General features: G+C 39.8%; 1 protein-coding gene across 2 annotated transcripts in view; it reads right to left on the reverse strand.

Moving 5' to 3' along the window:
• Positions 1-9393: 9393 nt before the first annotated feature.
• The window catches only part of KLF12 (KLF transcription factor 12), a 446968-nt gene continuing 444288 nt past the window's right edge, over positions 9394-12073 (reverse strand). For both annotated transcript variants that reach the window (XM_007447097.1, XM_007447098.1), the window contains one exon: positions 9394-9855. In XM_007447097.1, coding sequence (XP_007447159.1) covers positions 9674-9855 — 182 coding nt within the window. In that variant the 3' untranslated portion in view covers positions 9394-9673. The remainder of the gene's footprint in view (positions 9856-12073) is intronic.

Consider the following 12073-nt stretch of genomic DNA (forward strand, 5'->3'; position numbering starts at 1 on the left):
AAAAAAAAAAAAAAAAAAAAAAAAAAAATCACCATTTTACAGTAAAAGGAAAAAAGCTCTGAGTATATTTACAATACATACACTATACATAAATACAAGAACAACACTTACATAATATTAATAAACTTATAACAGGGGTTGCCTAAACACTACAGAGTATATAAATGCAGAGGAAACTATTGGGAAATTAGATCTTTAGATAAGCTGGAGAAATAAATTCATTTGCAATTAAAACTCTGAACAGAAAACTAAATGAAGATTTAAGAAATTAACACATTTCCTTGCCAGCATTATTGTGGGGGGGGGCGGCGGGTTTATCCTTTAATTCAAAGGACCTCCTCTGGGCATTCTAACTCTCTGGGGTCAGAGACCCAGGAGCCTTTTGTAAAATTACACCTGTAAAGTGAATCAGACGTAGCACATCTATTCAATTTGCTGTTCAGAGGCTTCAAGCCTAGAATAACTGTTTTGTAAACGAAAGGATGTTTTTGTATTTTTACACAGCTCTTGTAATCCAATCACCATGTATAATGAGCTAAGTGTCAAGGAAAAGGAAAAAGATGCCTGCTTGATTTGGTCAAAGATGATATTTTTCTTTATTCTCATGTGTTTTTTCAAATACCACCAAGAGCTTTATTCAAAAGAAGATGACGTTTGAATTGAATCCCACACACCAAGAGCAACGTCTAGACTACTACTAATTATAACTAAGTCATTTTAAGTGGCAGGTGGGTATCTTAAACGTGGTCTGTTCTCATCGTTTCACAACACAAAGTTCTGAGTACATTCTTCTACGGACAAACATGAATTTGCTGGTTTCTCTCTTTTTTTTTTTTAAATGAGCATGTTATGATACACGTAATTGCATTATGATACAGGATGACATAATACAGAAGACGATGTTTTCAAGCTGGTTTTGTAAGTAGTTATCTCACATCCACGGGGAGTTGGTTTGCCACGTGATGCAATGTGTCCCACACAGACATGAACAAAACAATACAGCCACCATTCCATGGGTCGGGGGCGGTGATGGTAATTATTTAAAATGAAGTTTTAAACACAACAAAGTGTGGACAGACAAGTTGATAGGAAAGAGCCTTGAGCCAGTGCCCCAGTTCAACAATACCCATCCAATGTAATCAAGTCTGAGGGACGAAATATATCCTGTAGTCTGGATGTAATTACAAAATTCTGTTATGGGAAAACTAGCAGGCCAAACACAAGTAGGACAAAAGCATTTCCTATAATGTTTTATGCTATAGCTTAGGAGTATGAAATTAGCAGAAAGGGAAGATGTTGGTATATCCCTAACATACCCTACTTTTTGATTACTTGAGCATTTTGACTAGAATTTGACCCAAATTCTACCCTCCTCTTCACCCTTACTTGGAAAAAGCAAGATATAATAATTCACACAAGGAGTCCATTCATTGCTTCTTGCTTTGCACAAAGGGCAGACTGTTGCCTCAAACATTTAAAATTTCTAGAGAAGTAATCCAGAAAGAAAAAGTACCGATGTGACTATTTTCACTATTCACCTCTTTTCAACTCACTTAAAGTTGTGGTTTTGTTGTTGAGAAATTCTTGCTTGTGAAACCCAATTCACTGAGGAGAAAGCCCCTTTCCGCAGTGGGTTGTGTGCACACGGAACACTTGCTTTCAGCATGGAAGGGAATTTGCTTATACAGGTTTTACCTCTTCCCTCAGCCAAGTAACATGGAAAACGATCATAATTCAGGAGATTCATTTTCAGAAAAAGAAATACCATGAGAAATGACATTCTCTTAATGTTTTCTAAGTCCATTAGTACTTCCATAAATCAATACTGTCAGAGACCTTGTTCTACATAGAAAAGGGGGGTCGGGGTAATTTCTCTGAGGCTGGACAGCTTCCTACGTAAAATTCAATTAAACTAACAACAACACTACAAACAAATTACTTATAAGGCTACTGAAAACATTCCAAGGTGGTCCTGTTAGGTGAGAAATCTGAAAAGGAATTGTCCGTTCTCTCTTCTTGATCATCTGAATGTTCAAGATGGTCTCCCCATTCACCAACGCCAAGAGTGGGCTCTGTTATTAATGACTAGCTCCATGGAGGTGAACATTTCAAATGTAACTTAAACATACTCTAGAAGGTCTATACAGGTGGAAAGCCTTCTAGTAAACCTACCAAGAAATATGCAGAATCGAGAAAACCTGCTCTGTCGAAAATGCTACAAAGTAGGGAAGAGTTTTAATGATTTTGGATCTCCAGGCCAAACATTTTAAGAGTCAAGTGACAAGTTCAGGGAGACAGCTGGCTGGTGCTGTTTGTTTGTAATAATCCGCCATGTGTGACTTTCCAGGAGAAGACTGATTTCAAATATTATGTACCATGGTTAAGTCACGTGCTGTATCACGTCCCTATATCTTATTCAGAAAACAGATGATACACATCCATAATAAAACTACTTAAGGGGCTTCCCTGGTGGCCCAGTGGTTGAGAGTCCGCCTGCCGATGCAGGGGACACAGGTTCGTGCCCCGGTCCGGGAAGATCCCACATGCCATGGAGCGGCTGGGCCCGTGAGCCATGGCCGCTGAGCCTGCGCGTCCGGAGCCTGTGCTCCGTAACGGGAGAGGCCACAAGAGTGAGAGGCCCGCGTGCCGCAAAAAAAAAACAAACAAAAAAAAAACAAAACTACTTAAGAGTTAGATATGGAAAGGTGGCTTCTGGGAACACACGTGCTGTGGTGCACTGGGAAAAATACAGGCTTCAGAGCCAGAGAGAGGTAATGTCACATTCCCACTCTGTCGCTCACTATTTCTGTTTGTGGACAACTCAGCCACCCATAAAATCTGGTACTGTTGTACAGATCAGAGGTAATACGTCTAAAAATTGCCTAGTATAGTGCTTGGCACGTAGTAAGGGTTTACTAAAGAACAGCTATTATTTTCATGGTTTGCTGAACTTTTGACCTTTCAAGTTCTTTTAGTTCTTTCAGACAACTTGCAGAAAACAGCCCAGTCAGAAGACTTGCCTTCAGTGAGATTATGGAACCCAGCAGCTTTCCTTTGACACTTAAATGGTTATTTGATACCCTATCCTGGCATATTTCCTTCTTTCCCTTTTTTTCCTGAAATGCCGAGGAGGAAACGGGAGATGGTTTTCTAGGCCTATGATCTGCTTCTGGAGAACACGGTCCATCGTGGAGGTCTTCACTGTCTAAAGCCTGAGTGTTTAATCACAATTATACTTTTAAAATTGCTCTTACCAAATGTTTGGCTCTGAAAGAATATGATTTTACTGATACCTCTCAATAGCTTGTTTGGGTGGATTTGTGCTCTGAGATGGTGAGGCCGGTGAATTTCCAGGGCTCTTGTCTATTCATATCATCTCCTCATATATTTCTATTCACGACTCCACTTTTAGCAGTGAAATAATGATAGGAAAATATTGTAAAGTTCTGAATGTAAACCTGGTTCATTTCCAGGACTAAATGTAAAGCTTAGTCAAAGACTAGGCTTACTAAATGTCAGTCATACCTTCGTAGGCTTTTTGGGGAGAAATGATTGTGTCAGTATTCACTCCAAAATGGTTCTTAGATGATGACAGGAAATATTAGGGGAAAAGGATATGAAGAAATGTAAAGATGGATTTGTGCAGTTGATATTAGTGAATAAAATAAAGGAAAACAAACAAATATCTCTAGTGTTTGGTTCTAAATAAATTGGCTTTTCGTAACCGAGCAAAACTTTTTGAGCCACACACCACTGCTTCATGAGATTGGGGCAAATCACAGTAAAGTTTTCATCTCAAAACTATAAATGCCGTGTGCCAGAGTATATATTGGAGATAATCATAAAGTTCAGATTTGCATTCTTACATTCTGTAGTTAAGAAAGATTAAATTAAGAAATGCCAACATAAACAAGATTAGGTATATTTAAAACACACCAAATAATTTTTGAGGGGGTATGTGAACAGATTCAATTTACTGTGTGCATATATGTACTCTGTGTGCATGTGTTTCGCAAAGGTGGAGGAAAAACCCAGTCTGATGAAGAATTATTGCTGTGTAAAAGTATAGGAATATCTCATTGGTCATAATGTTTATTGACAGGCACTTCCAGCTTTTAATTCATTTCTGAAAATTGGCATTAGCTTACTCCTATTGCCAGTACAGATTCATTTCACATGTGGCCATATCCATAGCACTCATCTTGTCAACAGGTAGCTACTGCTAAAAGTGTTCCCTCTGGGATTCAACAAGAATAAACACCTGTAGAGGGTGTTTGTTTCTTTTGATAGAGAACTGCTTCATGGAGGAGGAAAGTAACTGAGAAAAGAGAACAATTGCTAGATGCTTCTATTTTAGCACAAGTAAAATCCTTTGCAGCTGTTTTTCTCTTTTCAGCCAAAGACATTTTGAGTTTGGAATCAGTTGGCTGCAACTTAAAACGACTTCATTGCGTTCTAAACCATCCTGGCTAAATTGAGACAAGTGGCCACTCCATTTTGTCAGGAAGCACAAGGGCTGTGCTCTGACAAAGCAGAACAGAGTCCCCATGGCAATATCACTAATCGTGTGTAAGATACACAAGGCATATCTGAACAAGTTTTTTTTTTTTATTGTGATGAAAACTAGAAGCTCTTTTCCCCAACATACTTCATCAAACTATTTACAACCTCTGTAAAATTTGTGAGTTTGAAAATACTTTTTCCACTATCACACATGTTACGAATACAGTAAAATATCTTCGCTCTATGTCTTTAAGATGCAGTATCCTCCTGTTTCATTTTCTTACGAAAATCTGAATTTCTATTGCAGTTGCACAGTATTTAGCATATTTAAAGTACCAATGGACATGGGTTGCTAAACAGACATTATTCTATAATGAAACTGTGAAAATATAGCATTTTAAACTTTTATGTACACTTCTTAACTATAAAATGCAGGCAAAGTCATATATAGCATTATAAGCTGATTCCCTAGTAAGGTAAATAACTTACATTTCTAGACAGCATGGATTATTACAAATTCATTCTTTTAAAAAAGTTCCCTGTTGATATTTATAAGCCCCCTGGCTGCTGCATATACAGGTGTGTACACAGGTGTGCATCTGTCGGGGGGCCTGTACAGGTTAAGTGGAAGGCAGTGTGGAGATAAGGAAAACTGTGATACGGAAGACACATGGCTTACCAAACCCCTTTTCTAAACGAAACCAAATCAAGTTGAAAGATTTTTTTCATGAGATGCACTACCTCAGAAAAGTGGAAGGCAGAGATCTGAACAGTGAAGTTGCAGAATACATTTACCTCCTAAATTTATAGGCATTAATTAGTAAGGAGCAAAATCTGAGATTGGATTATGGACTAGGTGTATTAAGGCTTCCTGGGCCTATTATGATTCATAAGAGTTATCTCGCGTTCAATCCTTTACACAAAGATTGTAACTCAACGTATAATGAATGCTGGTATTCTTATCACTGCTTAAATTCTGTCAATCCTTACTGTAAATGTTAAGACACCTTTATAACAACATCATGGCTACATTTCTAAGCAGTTGTAACAATGTAACAAAGGCGTATTAATACATTTGAAGGCCTCACCTCACCAGATTTATTCAATTGCAGCTTTGATAAGTATAATAAAGTACAGAATAAGGAATACTGCATCTTTATCCATATACATGTTATCATTCTAATGAACTGATTTCAAAGTGCAGAATTATATTTATGTTTAAAACACAGATAGCAATTTGAAGTTAAAACAACTGTATAAAAATGAACACAATCTTTGTAGAAGCTATTCCAAATTTCAACCAGAATGAGAAGGGCCTTTTCAATCATCTAGAACTGGCATTTGTAAACACTGTAGCATTTTGCAAGTTTTTCCCCCATGACATTCCTCCTCCTATCTTCCACTTAAACTTTAAAGTGAATAAAAAGTGCTCTTTTAAAAAAAAATGTGGTTTATGTTATTGTTATTCAACTGCCTTTGAAAATAAATGTCCTATAGTGTTTTGTAAAAGTAATGCCAGGCAACAGTATAAATTTTATGGTAAAGCCATTAGGAATTTCAGTCTAAATGCCTTAATAGAACTTAAGACAAGTTATCAAGCAGGATTCTCGAAGTCCACACACAATTGATAGGATGGGGCTGGAAGTGGATGGGGAAGTGTCAATCTTTTCCCAAACAACCTAAGATCAGGATACAAGGAGGGAATCTATTGAAACCTCAAAGTCTGTACCTCTTAACTTTTCAAATAACCTTAACTTCCTTGAAATCAATCTCTAAAATGCAAAGAGACAGGTCAACTGTAGCTTCTCAAGCCATTGCAGCTACCTGTGTCCTAGTTCTCAAACATACACATACGCCCAGCTGCAAACTGAATAGTTTCAAATTTGAAACCAAAGAATGCTTCTAGCTAGAGAACAACTGAGAAGTCCTTTGGATTCTACTCCTTTTCTGTTGTTAATCATCTACTGTGCTTTTAAAAAGAGTCTAGAATGGACATAAGATAAAATAGAGTAGGCTTTTCTATGCCTGAAGATATTCTTACTTAAAAATGTAATTCCTTCTCTCCCAAACCACCTTCCTTTCCACAGGGAAAAACTTGTAGAAAATTCACCAAGGAGAATTTGTTGTGTCCCAAGACAAGCCCCAGGTAAATTTCAGTCCTGCGACTAGATCAGCAACTCATTCACTATTTGTGCTTGGATCCCTCCTTAGAAGCATCAATACATCAAAAGGGGGAAATGGCATAATGCTGACAGGTTCTATCAGTAAAATTACTGTCTCAGTTGGGTTGCCACTTTCAGGGGGTGAGCAGACAAGCTCACGTCCCTGAATTTTTCCTATGTTATTATTACAGAGGAGCAGCTCATTTCGTTCTGTGCTAAATTTAAATCGAGCTGTCACTCAGGAGGCTCCCACTGCCTGTCAGTTCTATGAATTCTAAAAACCATTTCTACCTGTCATGCTCTCAAGATCTCTCAGCAGAGAACAGGATTGGCCCTGCTTACGAGAGCAGGCAGAATTAAATCAAGTCTGCCCTTCACCTCAGTGATTCACCTACTATCTGCCAACTTGGTTCCAGGACTAGCATAGAGGGCTTCACGTCTGTGTTCACCATGCTCTGTGTTCGTCTTTGCCGCTGACCAGTAACCAACACTGGCCTTTCTATTCAAAATAGTCACAGGCAATGAGAAGGAGGAGTTGCATACAGTACAGATAAAAAACTTTCCAGCTGGTAAAAAACCCCACAAAAACCCAGTGCTTGTTGGGTAGTACACTGTTGTAGCTAAAGAAGCTATTTATCCATAGAATTGCAGCCCTTGTTGGAGGGAAACTGCCAGTGAATTTTTCAGATCTGGCAGGAAATGTAGAGCACATATTTTTGAAGATAGAATTTGACCTGAAAATCATTATGCTGTTGCTTGAACATTAAAAAAAAAAAAAAAAAAATTCCTTTTAATGCCATCCAACACAAATCATCCTTTTTCAATGTTTATAGTTTTTGCTTCACCGAAACAAGATTATCTGAATTAGAAGATAATCCTAAAAAGGATAATTCTAGAACCAGAAATTATTTCAGAATGTTCACACCTTTAAAAATGAGCTAGTAACATTGTGAGGTTGATTTGTGCAATTCTCCAAATCAAGTGTTTGTAATTAAAATATATTGCAAAGGTCTATGCTGGCAACTTCTTATACCTAAGCTATAAAAAAAATCTTAATAATAACAACAACAACAACAATGACAAAAAAAACCTCACCGGGCTTCCCTGGTGGCGCAGTGCTTGAGAGTCCGCCTGCCGATGCAGGAGACGCGGGTTCGTGCCCCGTTTCGGGAAGATCCCACATGCCGCGGAGCGGCTGGGCCCGTGAGCCATGGCCACTGAGCCTGCGCGTCCGGAGCCTGTGCTCCGCAAATGGGAGAGGCCACAACAGTGAGAGGCCCGCATAACGCAAGAAAAAAAAAAACAAAAAAAAAACCTCACCAAGCCCCTTAGCCACAGAAAGCTGAAAAAACCCAGCTTTTAGTGGGGAAAAAATATGATAATTTTTCTGAAAGAATGCTCATTGGTGATGTATTGCTTTGTTTACTATAGACTTTGCTAGTTGCAAAAGAGGCTCATAACTTTTGGGGGCTGACGGGACTATAATTTCCTCTCACCCTCAGCATAGGATGAGTGGGTTCAATATCCCTGCAGATGCCGTTGCAGAACCACTGGGTGCTAATACAGTTTAGAAAATGAAATCTGTAGAGAAGAACCTATTGGAGAGCCACTTACCCTTGTCTCTCCAAGGGAGGAAACTAGCACCATGTCAGGCTTTCCTTGGGGAGCATTCCTTTCCCACTGACTTGGTTCCAAGAACTGACCCATTCACCCAAGAGTTAATTCCCTGCTATGCCTCCGTGGCCTTTCTAGTCACCAAATAACTGTTTTCAAACAGGAAAAGGGGGAGCATAATCTTTAATTGTGGTACTCAACCAAGCAGGACAACAAACAGCAGAAAGATTACCTCAGTGCTGCAAATGTAACCAAGACCTCTAAAATGCTGGGGTGTTTTTTACAATCCCTTTAGTAAGTATGAAAATTGGTAACATGAGTCCTCAGTGAAGTTATTGTAGGCGAGTCCTTTTATTCGTTATTGCTTTTCTCCTCAAGAGGCGCATTATTTCCATCTCTGCTTTGTCTGATTTTTTCATGTTCACTGACTGCCTGGTCAGCCCCACCTCTTACCTTGGTGCCAGTGTGTCTAAGAACGTTTCCCCCCTCCCCCCGATTCCTTGTAATCAAATACTAGGGGCAGGAAGAGATGATGCCTAGGTGACAGAACACTGCAATTTGAAGTGGGGCAGTAGTTTTTTTAGACAGGCTCTTCCTATTCAACTACAGAACAGCTCTGTGCCCGTCCATGCCAGGGCAGACACCAGGACTAGACTCCAACTGAAATGTCGCTGCCCCTCTGCTCGAACAGATGAACAAAACAGAAGCAGAACAAAACAAAAACGATCAACAACAAACAAATGAAAGAATCAATGTTGGTTTTCTCCAGGGCATGGATGGCATAATGACAAGTTGCGGGTGATATCTAGTGGCTGCCATCACTATTGCAAAGGGCTGCCTGAGCGCTCCTTTCTTTTCAGGTAATGGAACCTCTCCAACAGCTTCTTCTTTTCTACTTTCAGGCTGCTTGCTGGTAACAGATTGGAAGTGGGTTCTATCTTACTTAGACAGTAACTCAAACTTTTGTAAAAACGGGTTCAGGGGTGGGATGATGGGAGAATAATTCAAATTTACAAGGTCTTGCTCTAGCCATCAATTTGTGGTAGATGACCTTTAAAGTATCAATAACAAAACGTCTGACAGCTCAGAGAATGTACAAACTACAAACATCTTGAAATGGCAGAGGACACAGCACGGAAAACAATGCCTGTCTCTTCAGCATTTGTGTCACCGATCTCCCAGGCCAGCATGAAGTTGTTTCTCGTGTAGTCATGATGGGGGTTACCTTCAGACCGAAAGGAGAAGTGTTACTATTTCTTTTTCCTGCTCTGCTTTCAGACATCGTGGGATGGTGATGCCCTTTTGTGTTAACACTGTGAAGGGGATTCAGCCCTGCTGAATTGGGTGCCGCTAAGAGATCCAGCTCTTACACTCAGCTGGACAGGTAGCCTTCCTCACACCAGCATATGCCTCCGGCGGTGCAGTGCCAAGTGATCTGACCGGGAAAAGCTGCGATCACAGTCTGCGCACTTGAATGGCTTCACTCCCGTGTGTTTGCGGTAATGCCTCGTCAGTTCATCTGAACGAGCGAATTTCCAGGTGCAGCCTTCCCAGGTGCACTTGTAGGGTTTCTCTCCTGGAAGAAACAAAGGGACACACACTTTGGTGCTCCATCATTTCTCCAGAAAAACCATCCCAACGTGATATTTGGGGAAATGACTGTTCTCAATGGATTTTCCATTTGGTAATCCTTTGGTTGGGAAACCTAATCACCCCACCAGCTGGTGTTGGGTCAGACAGGTGGCGTTTCAATTTCGTCTCCCTTGCTGTGACACTGGGCAGGTTAGTTAACACTTGCATCCTCAGTTATGGGTAAGTTACTTTGCAGTCAAAATATCAAAAGGCATAGACCGATTGCTACTGGATATAATCACCATGGTAGACTGGAAAGGTGTGTTAGGGAGCTCTACCTAGGTTGACTGGCTCCAGGGCTAAAGCTCACAAAGAATTATAAAGGGTAGTGATTTATATGTCTTGTTGCAATATTCCTCCAAACAGTGTATCACTTAGATGTTTAAAGGCTATTTTAGGGTACGATGTCCTTTTATCAGTCACACAAAATTTCATTAAAAGGTAAGCACTCTACCACCCCCAGAAATTAGGTATTAAGTACTTACTATTTATAAACATCTACTGTTTGTTTGTCTACTGGGAAAGAATCCTAGATACCTTAATAGTGCAAGTTTCAATATCTTCTTCAGTGACTTAAGAATTAGGGCAAAAGCCCTACGGAATCATCAAGTTGGTCCTAGTGTTGAAACCCACAGTAAAAAACTGTCTGAAGAAGTATGTAATTTGACCAGATCCATCAGTCAACTTGTAAGGACAGTAAAATATGCAAAGGCTTTGCTGGGAAAAGATATGCTATCCATTGTCCAAAAGAGCTCCCTGGGGGAATGGGACAATAGTTGACCTAGGTGTGCTTTTTCCTGGCTCTCATTCAGAATGGAAGCGCTGTCCTCATGCAACCCCACAAGAACTGATCTCTCCTCTGGCGCTTCCATCCAATAGTCAACTAAATGCTGCTTAGCCACACTCGGTGACTGGCGAAAGGGCCTAAGACAGGGAAAGGAGCTGTTTGCTGATCCCAATGTACAGAGTTGCAAAGTGACTTTTGTTAAATCCACTTCACAGATGAGAAAACTGAGGTTCAATGGAGTAAAGTAACTTGCCTGAGGCCAGTAAATAGATGTGTTTGGTTCCAAATGCAGCGCTTTTCACTGTGTTCTAGGGGAGTGGATAATTCTTTCCCCATCTAAACTCTGTCACATCCTTAGACAACATTGATTCCACCTTCTTAGATACTTTGAAATTATTCAACTCCTATTTCTATTAAGTCACCTACTACAATAGATCATACAGATTTTGTCTAGATGTCTTTCCCCTCTATCAGTTTCTGAATAGGCAGAGATGAAGAATCACGCCTCTACTATTTCACTAACCTCAGAGCTTAAAAGTATGTGCCAGTGTTTGAATAAATTAATAAAATTGCAGCACACACAGACATGCTCACACAAAGGCGTGTACACAGGAAACTACTAAGCCCTGTGAATGAGATGTACAAGTGATGGGAAAACTAGATTGAACCAGACCCAGCAGTTTTTGTTCAACCGTTAAATAAATGTTAACTATAGGGGTCCTTTTGGGATCAAGTGGCCCTTTCACAGAAGTGGGTGAATAGTACAGCCCAGTTAAATCTAGAAATACAGACGCACTAACTGTGGCCCACAGAAAGCTCCAGGTTACTCTGAAAGGGCTCCTGTCAGGTAGATGCCTACTGACTGGATTAATCCAAAACCTCAACTTCCGACTCATTCTGGATGTCCTATGGAGGCAAAAATCTGCATTAACAGGTGTCTACTGATCAGAATTTAACAGAAATTTTAAAAAATCAGCAACTTAAAAACAATGGCAATCCACTATACAGTATATCCATGGCAACTGTTAAAATGCTTTTATTTACATGTCATCACCATATGTTTTTTTCCTTAAAATTTACAACATGAGCATGGGTTTTAATAAGCTGAGCTTGATATAAATCATATCTTCAAAAACACATCCATCTTTGGGGCACTGAGCTCAGCCAGTTGACTCCTTGTCACCAACAGGTATCTCCTAGTTATCTCCTGTGTTACTAAGGAACCAGCCACAGAGAGTATAGGTCTAAGAAGGAAAAAATAAAAGGTTTTCTTAATTGGGGAAAAGCATTGTTCAGTTGTGTGTTAGGAGGATGTCTGTTTCTATCTTGGTGGGGAAGTGTCATCTGAGTATGACTGGGGTTAGAAAAGCTGCTG

The sequence above is a fragment of the Lipotes vexillifer genome, unplaced genomic scaffold (assembly GCF_000442215.2).
Source record: "Lipotes vexillifer unplaced genomic scaffold, Lipotes_vexillifer_v1.1 scaffold1491, whole genome shotgun sequence".
NCBI lineage: Eukaryota > Metazoa > Chordata > Mammalia > Artiodactyla > Lipotidae > Lipotes > Lipotes vexillifer.